At 51.3% G+C, this 11,719-nt stretch overlaps 1 protein-coding gene across 1 annotated transcript in view; it reads left to right on the top strand.

The window, feature by feature from the left end:
• The first annotated feature begins 7,207 nt into the window (after window positions 1-7,207).
• The window catches only part of BMP4 (bone morphogenetic protein 4), a 6,435-nt gene continuing 1,923 nt past the window's right edge, over window positions 7,208-11,719 (top strand). The window contains exons 1-3 of the mRNA XM_077769074.1: window positions 7,208-7,281; window positions 9,988-10,112; window positions 11,238-11,524. Of these exons, the coding sequence (XP_077625200.1) occupies window positions 7,217-7,281; window positions 9,988-10,112; window positions 11,238-11,524 (477 nt within the window). The 5' untranslated portion in view covers window positions 7,208-7,216. The remainder of the gene's footprint in view (window positions 7,282-9,987; window positions 10,113-11,237; window positions 11,525-11,719) is intronic.

Raw genomic sequence — 11,719 nt, 5'->3', positions numbered from 1 at the left:
CCCACCTGCCTCAGGTGAGAGCCGGGTGCGTCTCCGCCGTCCACAGACGCAGGCCGGTCCCCTTCCCGGAGCCTCTTAACTTTCTTAACTGGAGCTTGCGCGATCTCGTGATCTCGGAGCCTGGCCCCGGGGACGCAAGGCCACATGCACCTAGTACCCATCTCTGCAGCCGAGCTGGGCATCAAGAGAGGCGCTCCTTCGGAGCCCCGTCGTCTCTATTACAATCCTGCCCCCAGCCCGTCTGCAGCCTAGCCCCCAAGCCCAGGACTCCCAGAATCTGGAGATGGAGCCCATTTCTTTCTCCGAAGCGGTTATCTTTTCCCTGGGCTTAGTGCACGTCTGTCCTCAGAAATACGTGTCTGGTGTCCCTGCCTCACACCCCCGCCCCGGACTGACGCACTGTAATGCCCTGCAGTCGGAGCCTCTCAGCCAGAGAAGCCAGGGAGGGGAACAGCCAAGTCCAAAGTGCACAGGCCTCCAGGAGCTGCTTCTCTGACCTGGCAATTCTGACCCTCCCTAGGCTTGAGAAGAGTGCAGGGGCACGTCAGGTATCTTGCCCTCTGACCTCGGGCAGCACTGTTCCCCAGAGGCCAGGCCCTGGTAGCTTCAGCTGCTTTTCTTTGGGCAGCCCTGGAGGGGATTCCCTGAAGCCAAAAGTCCATCTCCTTGGCGCTGTGGTCACCACGGAATTATGGAGGGTGCTTCTCCTTAGCTTTGCCCTGAGGTGACAAGAAACATGGTCTCTTTCTGGTGGGCTTCTGATGGTGGTCAAAGAAAATAAGTTAAGGAATAATTTCAAAAGCATATTTTTAGTACAGTTTTATTGATATATATATGTATATATATATATATAACACGAATAGAAAAGTGCACAAATCTCATGTATACAACTTGATGAATGATCACAAAGTGAATATTAACATTTTTGAATGTTTGTTCTATCTACACATAATCCCTGAAGGGTTACAAATCATATACATTTATTCTTGAGGGGGATATTGGTGAAAAGGATCCCCCCCACCATGAAATATTTAGACTATTTGTAAACACACCCAAGTTTTATTTGTACAACAAAAATTTCTGGAATCACATATCGCTTTGGACAAAACTTTCCTTGCAAAAGGGTAGAAAGTGGTAGCTTGAATTGAGGAGAGAATGTTAGATGGTATTGTCCAATTGACATCTAGTTGGGAAACAGATAACACATTATAACAACTTATTTGGTACAGTGTGATGTCCCTGCTTCCAAAACTCATCCCAAGGTGACACTGCATTTTTATCCAGGTCATGCTGTTAAGGTACAACAGAGAGAGAAAGAGAGTATGTATATGCAGAGATAGAAAATTTACAAACTTTTAACATTCTTGATGAATTTCATAATAATTTATTTCTAAAGAGCATCTCTGCTATAGAAGCCAGTGGGTACAGTTGATGACTTCAAAAAAGTTTTTTTAATGTTTTATTTATTTCTGAGAGAGAGAGAGAGAGAGAGACAGTGTGAGCAGGGGAGGGTCAGAGAGAGAGACACAGAATCTGAAACAGGCTCCAGGCTCTGAGCTAGCTGTCAGCACAGAGCCCGACGCGGGGCTCGAACCCACGGAACCGTGAGATCATGACCTGAGCTGAAGCCAGACGTTTAATGGACCGAGCCACCCAGGTGCTCCCAGTTGATGACTTTTTAACAGAGGAAGCTTAAAACAAGGAGAGGCCAAATATCCTTCCGTGTATGCCAATGCCATCCTCTTTGGAAAGGGAGAAATTTCAATATCCATGCCCTGTCTGCCATCCACATGTTAAACATGTTTAGACATAAAAGCAGTCTTTTCATCTGTCTGATCTCTCTGGGGTCTTGATTAGAATTCTCTGTCCATTTTTGATGGTCTGTTTTGAAGGCTTTTTTAAAAAAAGTACTGTATTCCAAAAGTAGTAAGTCAATAATTTAAGGCACAAGGAACTGAAATTGTATTACATTTTATTTTATTTGTGAGAAAATATTAGAATCCAGTGTTATTTAGCTTTGAGTGAGGTGTATCAAGGGTGGACCACAGTCTCAAATGATCAGAGAAGGAAGACTTTGCATTTGGGCTTAAGTTTCTTCTACACATCTGGGTAAAGGAAATGGGTTTACATTTCAACAAGAAGTAGAGAGAAAAATTGTTAAAAGTCAGAGACGTTAGAGATCAGAAAATTGGAGATGGAAAATGTTTCAGATATGTCATCTAGTCTGTTATTTTTTTGCTCTCAGTAGTTGACGCCTGTCCACTTTGACAGTCACTGGTCACCTGGGCAGAGATCTGTTCATGGGTCAGCTCTCTATAGATAAGTCATAACAAATGTTAACTCAGTGCAGTGTTGATTCACATAAACAGCCTTTACCAATCAATGCCTGAGATGTGTGCAGCCCTAAAGATTATAAAGTAAATGTCAGATATATATAGATATATACATATAACCCCTTCCTTTTAAAAAGCATATCACTAACAGTAAATAAAACCCAGCACCAGAGTAACCCTTCACCTACTTTGTTCATGTAATCGTTACCTTTGTGAAGAAAAATAATCGCTAATATTTGCTGAGCACTTTATGCCTGCCGGTTTATTACATGAACTCTTAATGCTTACAGTAAGGATATTAAGAGATAGAAATTATTATTCTCAGATTATAAATGAGAAAACTGAGGCTCTGGAGGTGAAGCCAGTTGACCATGATTTTAACTAGTGGATATATTATTTCTCCATCTTGGGGCCTGAGAAAGACCTGTGAGGAATTTGGTCAGTCCTCACGTTTTACAATGAGGAAATTGAGATCCAGCAGAGGTAGGTGGCTTCTTTCTCAAGATCACAACTTGTCCCTCCCAGGGCAGTTCACATAAAGTCTTGTCCTAAGGTGGGCTATGTAATAAGATCCGGAGGAGGTAAGCTTCTGGGTCTCGATTTTGTTCTGTCTTCTAAGAACTGAAAGATACCCTGAAATTCTCTGTAGCAGCGTGCTGTAATATGGATACAGCAGCTGCTGCTGCCTTGACCTTGGGTAAGCCTCCAGGGCAAGACTTATTTAGTCAGAAGCTGGGCCACGGGAATCCATCCCTCTGCAAGCCCAGCTAAACTCATGTGGAGGTGGGGAAGAACTGATCTGGTCTGCATTTTGAGTCCCCGACCTACCTGCTCTGTGACTGAGAAATTTATAAGAACTCTCTAATTTCAGATTCTCGTCTGTGGAACAAGGATTTTATGAGGACCGTTGTGAGGACTAGACAACAAAATAGGTAACAAATGGTAAATATTAATAAGGGGAAAAGAAATGGTCCTGGCCAGTTTCAGAGATCCCTTGTAATTCCAATTCCAATTTATCTATCTTAGTGCTTCTCAAGTCACCAGGACTGGGGAGTCCTTCAAAGTATCTCTCCATAGCTTCAGCAGACACTTACTGGCAAAGAAGATTCGATGACTTGATGTGGGTCTTAATTCAAGGGCCTAGAAGTAAGGCCTACTATACCTATAGGATTAGAAATCTTATCATTTATGAAGACCTATTTGGTGTGTTCTAGGCATAGTAATACCATAATTACCATATTTGACAGCTTATAAAGCACAAGCCAAGCATATTCCTTGCCTATTTAATAATGTCCAGGTGTCAGCGTTTTAATGGTATCTATCAGCCTTGAAAATATACAGGAAATAACTTTTAAAATAGTAGTTCTCAAGCTTTAGTGCACTCAGAATTATTTACTGCGCTCAGAATTAGATCTGAGGCAGACGGGGCTGGGAAATATGCATTTTATCAGCTCCTCCAGCCTTGTTTTGAAGCTCAAGGTGCTCAGAACACACCTTAAGAAAGGCTCTCTTAAGGGCTTGCGGTCCAGATTCTCTTTCTTGATGCTTTCCAGGAAAAAACCCAAACAAATGCCCTTCATTCAGCAGTAGCAGCAGAAGAGCAATAGTTAACTCTTGAATTACAATAGATTTCTCCTAATCTACATGATTCAAACAGATACAGTTTCATTTGGCCCAGCCAAATGTTCTTATGTTCTATAAAAATACCAAGATTCACAAGTAAGCTTGAGATAGGGAATGGATTTCCCTCACCAACTCTGATCACTAGCCTGTGATGGATTTAGTTCTCTAACCAACAAGTGATTTCTTCTTTGGCATGAGAGATTGGTAGTACAAAGGAAAGAGGAGTGAATAAAGGGAGGTGATAATAGATGGTTTGCACTGTCTGCAGCACGGGATAGATATAAAGCTGCCCAAAGAGAACAGAAGCTGAGTTCTCCCACCACACATCTGAAGATACATATGGGGGTCTAAACAAGGTATGTCAGGTGGCTTAATTAGAAACTCCTGGACTATGAGTTTCACACACTCATGGGTGGGTCAGTGGCCACTTTAGTATTCAGGCTTCAGATAAATGAGATGATAGCAGTTATCCAAAAGCATTTGACTTAACCCACATATGTGCGTGCGCGCGCACACACACACACACACACACACACATTTTCTTATGCCTTAAAATAAAGCCCTGCCTTAAAAAAAATTTTTTTTCACATTTATTCATTTTTGAGAGAGAGTGCAAGTGTGGGGGTGGGGCAAAGAGAGAGGGAGACTCAGAATCTGAAGCAGGCTCCTGGCTCTGAGCTGTCAGCACAGAGCCAGAGACGGGGCTCAAACATTAGCAGTGAGATCATGACCTGAGCTGAAGTCAGACGCTTATGGCTTAACCGACTGAGCCACCCAGGCACCCCAGCCCTGCTTTTTTTTTCTTAGAGTTTTTTTTTTTTTTAATTTATTTATTTACTTTGAGAGAGAGTGAGCTGGGGAGGGGTAGAGAGAGGGAGGGGAAGAGAGAGAGACAGAGACAGAGAGAGATCCAAGCAGGCTGCACACTGCCAGTGAGGAACCTATTGTGGGGCTTGAGCTCACTAACCATGAATGAGCCCCAAAGCCCTGCTTTTAAACACAGCATATCACTGTTGTTTTTTAGTTTAAATATTAAGGACCACATTTTGTTGATGATTAAAACATTGTTAAACAGGGGCGCCTGGGTGGCTCAGTCAGTTAAGCATGTGACTCTTGGTTTTGGCTCAGGTCACGATCTCTCGGTTTATGAGTTCGAGCCCCACTTAGGGCTCTGCACTGACAGTGCGGAGTCTGGTTAGGAATCTCTTTCTCTCTCTTTCTGCCCCTCCCTCGCTTGTGCTCTGTCTCTCAAAATAAATAAATAAACTTAAAAGATAATTTAAAACAATACTAAACAATACTAATCGTGTGTGGGGGGCGGATTGGTGAACATTTATTCTGTCCTGCCTCGAGGCAGTGTGCTAAAGGGGCGCAGTGCCTCAGCACAATGCCTAATGCTCCAGGATGGACATTAGGTAACTCTTCAATGGAATTTAAGTTTTGTGTTGTTATTGCTAATTGGTGTAATTCTGATTATGCTCGAAGCTGGAGGTATATTTTCAGCCATCCTTCAGGGTGGTAGTATTGCCCTGCCCTGTTTAATCAGAACTTCTTAGAAGAAGTGGGCTCAGGAGTGAGTTAAAATGAAAGAAGATGAATGTTTAATGAATTTCAATAAAAAATTAAATCATTTTTAAAATGAGAGGGGGTATGGAAACGGAGACGCGTGGGAATTCAAGGAAATGCTCAAAGCCATACAGATTGTTTCCGTCGTCGTCGTCGTTGGAGGCTTCACTGGGCTAACAGACCTCACAGGGCTCGCAGGCCTAACTTGGAAAAGACTGTCGGATGCCCTGGCCCTGCTTTCACAGTTGTTCCCTGATTTCATGCAATTCCAGCCCTTGGTACTCTGCGGTCCACATAGAAAGGCATGCCTGTTACGTGAATATTGAAGGTCCAGTGTATATGTAAAGTTTTTATAGATGAGGTACCCAGGACCAATACCTGTTTAAGTAAAGCCCTAAATGTTTTGCTGAGACAGCGAAGTTAGTATCTCTCCAGGGTAAGAAATCCAGGACGGGAAATGCTCAGTCCTCCAGCACTCCCGGGCCACCTGGGGCTCTGGGCTTTGACCCTCAGCCCCACCCTGCAGTATTAGCTCAGGACTCCAGAGCAGAGGCTGTGATTGACTTGGGGGCTCCGGGCAAGTTCCTGGAAGCTGGCTGTCTTTCCTGTTCAGCGTTTGTAAACCAGAGAGATGATGCTTCATCAGAGATGCTGTGTGAAATTAGCTCCTGTTTGGGAAGGTTTTCAAGCACACATTCCACCTCCCTGCTAATACGATTACTAGCACTTTCTTGTAGGAAAGGGCCAACGCCTCACCCCTTTTCTTCCTTGAAAAACAGAACAAAGGGAATCTTTCCTTATCTCCCTGTGGCCAAAAAGGCTTTAGTGGTTGTTACCTCTCCAGAAGGTCAGTTTGCTGAGGTTTAGTATTCCTAGGTGCACCACAAATGAACAACAACAACAAACATTACTGCTGTGGCGGTTCTTACAATAATCAGACTTTTCTAACTGTAACAACATGGCCCCAGCCTGTCTCCACACCACCTCTGTCCTCAAAAGTGCTAGGCCTGGGGTCGCTGAGGGGAAACTAGGCTGTTTATTGGGGCCATCTTGTTACAGTCATCGCCGAGGCTTTCCACAAGCAGCATTTAAAACAATGTTTTGGAAGGAAGGTCACCTTTCAGTAGCCAAAGAAGTACCTCTTAGGGCACGCAGTTCTGTGCACAGCCGGTTTCTCACTGTTTGGAAATCCTTTAACAGTTTATGGAAGGCCACTCTTTAAACCAATCCAACAGCTCCTTTTTCCATAACCTGATTTTAGAGGTGTTTCATTATCTCTAATTACTCGAGGTAAATGGTGATTACTCAGTGTTTTAATCATCAGTTTGGGCAGCAGTTATTCTAAACGCGGGGAAGCCCAGACTCCCATGGGTATTTTTGGAAGGAACGGCGACTAGTCGGTGCATGCTTTCTAGTACCTCTGCACGTGGTCCCCAGGTGAGCCCCGGCCGCTTCCCCCGGCTGGAGGCAGCACCGGGCCCGGCCTGGGCAGCGGCTGCGGACTCCGGCGCAGCCCGGGCTTCCGGGACCCGGGCCTGCGAGGCGAGGCGCGGCGGCCGGAGGGGAGGATGTGGGCGGGGCGCCCATCTCAGAAAGGGAGGCGAGCGAGGGCGGAGGGAAGAAGGGAGGGGCTGCCGGGGGAGAGGAGGAGGAAGGAAAGAAAGAAAGAGAGCGAGGGAAAGAGGGGGAAGGAGATGATGCACGAGGGCAGAGGAGGAGGGAGGGAGGGAAGGAGAGCGGAGCCCTGCCCGGAAGCTAGGTGAGTGTGGCCCCCGAGCCGAGGGACGGGAGCCCGAGACACTGCGGCCGCTCGGGGCTGAGTAGCTCGCCTCTCTCCCTGATGGGAGTCCCGTCCGCGCCGTCTCGAGCCTGCCGCGCCCCAGTCCTCGGTCCTTGCCCAGGTTCACTGCCGCCGTTCAGAGGTCCCCGGGAGCTGCTGCTGGCAAGCCCGCTACTGCAGGGACCTATGGTGAGCAAGGCCACCTGGCGAGGGGAGCCGGGCACAGGGGGCCGGGGAGCATCCTTGGGGGGAGCGGCGGGGGGCTCAGCCTGTGGCCACGGCTAAAGGTGGCCTATTTTCCCCCGAACGGTGGTGATAGGGGTAGGGATGCTGGCGCTCAAAGGCACTTCTACAGCTTCTGCTGCCTCTACCCAGGCCACTTTCTCCGTCCAGCGGCGCCGGGCGAGTTTCACCTTTGATAGGGTCGGGGCAGAAGAGAAGCGGGAGAGAGGAGCCTCTAGTTGCGGGTCGCTGGGAAAGACCGAGGGGTCCTGAGCCGAACGCGTCGCGAGGGCACTGGCGTTTTGCGATCCCCGGACGGGAAGGACCGGGAGAGAAAGGAGTGTCGGCTCGGAGGTCCGGAGGGTGTGAGAGGGCCGAGGGACCGCGAGGTGGAGAAAGAACACTTAACCAGCGCTGGCTGTGCCGCGGGGAGCACTGTCCTGCGGCCTCCCGAGCTCGCGCGCCGCCAGAGGGGCTGCGTCGAGGGGAGTGTCACCCGACCCGGCCCCCAGGCGGCGGGAGCCCCTGGGAGCACGCGAAGCGCCCCTGCACGACGTGCCTGATGCACAAGCTATTTTCGTGCAGTTGCAGCCTCCAAGGAGCCTCTCCCCTATCATTTCCTGGTGTGGGGTCTGTAGGCACCACGGCCAGGTCGCCTGGCGCTGCGGACACGCGTCTTCCGGCAGTGTCGCGGCCCGCGGGGAGTCGCTGGCGAGGCGCGCTACGGACCCAGGCTCTTGCTGGTCCTCCGAGCCCAGAGCCGGCCGGCCAGCATACTGGGATTCCCGAATCCTTGCGGACCCCCACCCCCCTTCGGGAGTTGGGCCCGACGCTTCCTGGGCTCCGCTTAGGAGGACGCACTGTGAGGATCGCAGTTTGTGGGCTGAAAGCTTTGTGAGACGTCCAGCGCCCCCCGCCCCTACCCCGGCACACATAGGCTTAGTAAACTGAGGCCAGCTCTGGGCAGATTTGGGCGTCGGAAGAAGACTCGCGCGGTGAAGTAAAGGACAATCGCTGCGAGTTGCATCCCTGCCTCCCCCAACTCCCAAGAAAAAGTTCTGGAGACGAGCGTCCTTTTCGGCATTTATCTTTTTATTTCAAAAAACTGGGGGGGGGAATTGGGGGAGGAAAACGCGACTAGAGACGAAACCTATGGAATCTGACGTTGAAACACAACCCGCGCTTCGTCCGGCCTCCGGGTTTAGCGCCGCGCGCTCCCGCCGCCGCCCTGGGAGATTCCCTGGGGCAGAGGCTTGTCCGGGGTCCCCGGGCGCCCGCCTCGCCACCGGCCCTTCGCTCCGCGGGGACCGGCTCTTCCCCGTCTGCTTTGCCTATTTCTACAGCTCCTCCCACGTGGCTTTTTTAGGGCTCCCGGCGTCTCAACCCGCTCGCTCTCCCAGCCCTCTGGCAGTCAGACCCTGTGGTGGCGCGGGAGCGGGAGAAGCGCAGGGCCGCTCCAGGAGCGGCGCGGTCTCGCGGGGCGCCCGGNAATTCCTTGAGCTGTGGGTTGGTAAAATTCTTGCAGAAATATTTGCTGCGACTCTGCAGCTGGTGCAAAGGAGGAAGGGGGTGGGGGGAAGGAAGTGGCGGGGGGAGGTGTGGTGGTTTCAAAAATAAGACAATCTGGAGAGAGAGGGAGAGACGCAGACGTAGAGGTCGAGCGCAGGCCGAAAGCTGTTCACGGTTTTCTCGACTCCTGGGAACGCGGTGGGATTTCCTTTCTGCGCTGGGTCGGGGGTTGCAAAACCTCAGCGACATTCAGACCTGAAACTTGTGATGCGCCCTTTCCGCGGCGACGTCTCCTGAGTCCTCCCCTCCGCCTTGAACGGCCCGCCAGCCGCTTTCTCTGGGGATCTGCTTTGCTCGCAGAGGACCCCGCGGCCGACGCGGCGCGGGGCTTCTCCGCATGGAAGCGCGGAAAATAGCCCGGCGGCCGCTCCCCTCCCACTTTCCCACACCGATCTCGGCCTCACACCCCCCACTCCGGCCTGTTGCGTGACAGGGGAGGCAGCTTTGGGCTCGGAGCTCCAGCACCCGCCTGGCTCGTCCGAGCACTCGCAGGCTTTCGCCTGGGGGTGACCGGCTGTCGCTGGCAGCAGTCTCTGGCCCCGCGGAGACGCCGGGGAGGAAGTGGCGGGGTGCGTGCGCGCGCGCCTGTTTGTGTGTCCCTCAGCACTTTTCTCAAGTGCCCCTCGGTTGGCGAGGCTTTGAGCTTGCTGGGACGCCGCCGGCCCCGCTCCCGGCCCCGCTGGAGCCGCGTTCGTGCCGCGAGGCGCAGCCCCTACTGTGCGTCCCAGATCCTCCAGCGTCAGGTCGCTGGCGCGAGGGCCGGGCCCGCTGCACCGAACGCCGCAGGTAGAAGCGAGGACGTNGGCCCTCCGCGTTCACGTGACTCAGAGGGGCTGGAAGAAAAACAGAGTCTGTCTGCGCCAGAGTCTCATTATATTCAAATATTCATTTTAGGAGCCATTCCGTAGTGCCATCCAGAGCAACGCACTGCCGCAGCTCCTCTGAGCCTTTCCAGCAAGTTTGTTCAAGATTGGCTGTCAAGAATCATGGACTGTTATTATATGCCTTGTTTTCTGTCAGTGAGTAGACACCTCTTCCTTCCCCCCTCCTGGGATTTCACTCTGCCCTCCCCACCCCTGCGCGCCTTGCGTCCCTCCCGTCGGACCTTTTTTTTTCCAGAGTTCACACTCCGCTTTCTGGCAGCGCTGTCGCTTTCTTCTTGGCCGGGCAGCCGCGGGGCTCGGAGCGTACCGGTTTTGTGTAAAGTGCTGCTTGCTCCCACTCGCGCTCTCAGATCGGGTGCGTTGCAAGAAAGGGGAGCAAGAGGGGGCTAAAGAGATGAAAGGTCCGCAGCCCCGGGTTGTACCTTCTGGACACGGACACACACACACACACACACACACGAACTGGGGAGAGCCCAGTGCCCCCGTGCATGTTCCCAGCTGCTTGTCAAAGCTCTCAGAGGTCTCTCTCGGAATCATCCTCACTCCCCTGCCCCCCGCTTTGCTGGGAGAGAGTAGCGGGCGCGATCAGATGCTTTTTGCTGGGCATTTCAAACTCGTCAGCCAGGGTGAAATAAACCGTCAAGCCACTGGGTCAGCTCCCAGACCACGCTCTCCGCCTCAGCCTCTGCTCCTGCCGCCCAGTGTCTTCGCCCACCCTCCCGCTCCGAACCAGCTGGAAGTTGTGAAGGAGGGCGGAGGAAGAAGGGGAGGGGGGTGGAGGAAGAGGGAGAGAGGCTGAAGGTCTGAAGTGGAGAGCGGTGGCATTATAGTCCTCCCTCCCCCACCCTTTCTTACCCCCTCAATGTTAACTGTTTATCCTTGAAGAAACCAAGCTGAGATCATGGCTCAGATAGCAGTTGGGACAAAAAAAGATTAACAGGATGGAGGCTATCTGATTTGGGGTTATTTGACTGTAAACAAGTTAGACCAAGTAATTACAGGGCAATTCCTACTTTCAGGCCGTGCATGGCTGCAGCTGCTGGTGGTGGGGGTGTGTGAGGGAGAAGACACAAACTTGATCTTTCTGACCTGTTTTCCATCCTGACCCTCCATCGCTAGCCTTAGATGCATCTGCAGAGACATCTCTATTTCTCTAGTTATTGGTGTTTATTTATTCTTTAACCTTCCACCTCCTCCCCCTCCCCAGAGACACCATGATTCCTGGTAACCGAATGCTGATGGTCGTTTTATTATGCCAAGTCCTGCTAGGAGGCTCGAGCCATGCTAGTTTGATACCTGAGACGGGGAAGAAAAAAGTCGCCGAGATTCAGGGCCACGCGGGAGGACGCCGCTCAGGGCAGAGCCATGAGCTCCTGCTGGACTTCGAGGCTACACTTCTGCAGATGTTCGGGCTGCGCCGCCGGCCGCAGCCTAGCAAGAGCGCCGTCATCCCAGATTACATGCGGGATCTTTACCGGCTCCAGTCTGGGGAGGAGGAGGAGGAAGAGCAGACCCACAGCGTCGGGCTGGAGTACCCTGAGCGCCGCGCCAGNTGACCTCAAAGCCCCAAATCCTGGAGGCCGGGAACAGAGCTGCTTACCTCCAAGAGCTGTGGCTGAATTTATTTTTTGGAGACAGAGGGGAGGGGTTCTCTGGGGCAGGGGAATGACACCACTCAGACGTGGGCTAGCCCCTGCGGTGTGTTTTTGCTATATCAAAGCCTTTTCTGCCAGGTTTTCTGC

Source organism: Crocuta crocuta, unplaced genomic scaffold (genome assembly GCF_008692635.1).
Source record: "Crocuta crocuta isolate KB4526 unplaced genomic scaffold, BGI_CrCroc_1.0 scaffold10, whole genome shotgun sequence".
NCBI lineage: Eukaryota > Metazoa > Chordata > Mammalia > Carnivora > Hyaenidae > Crocuta > Crocuta crocuta.
This window is presented reverse-complemented; position numbering and strand designations above follow the sequence as displayed.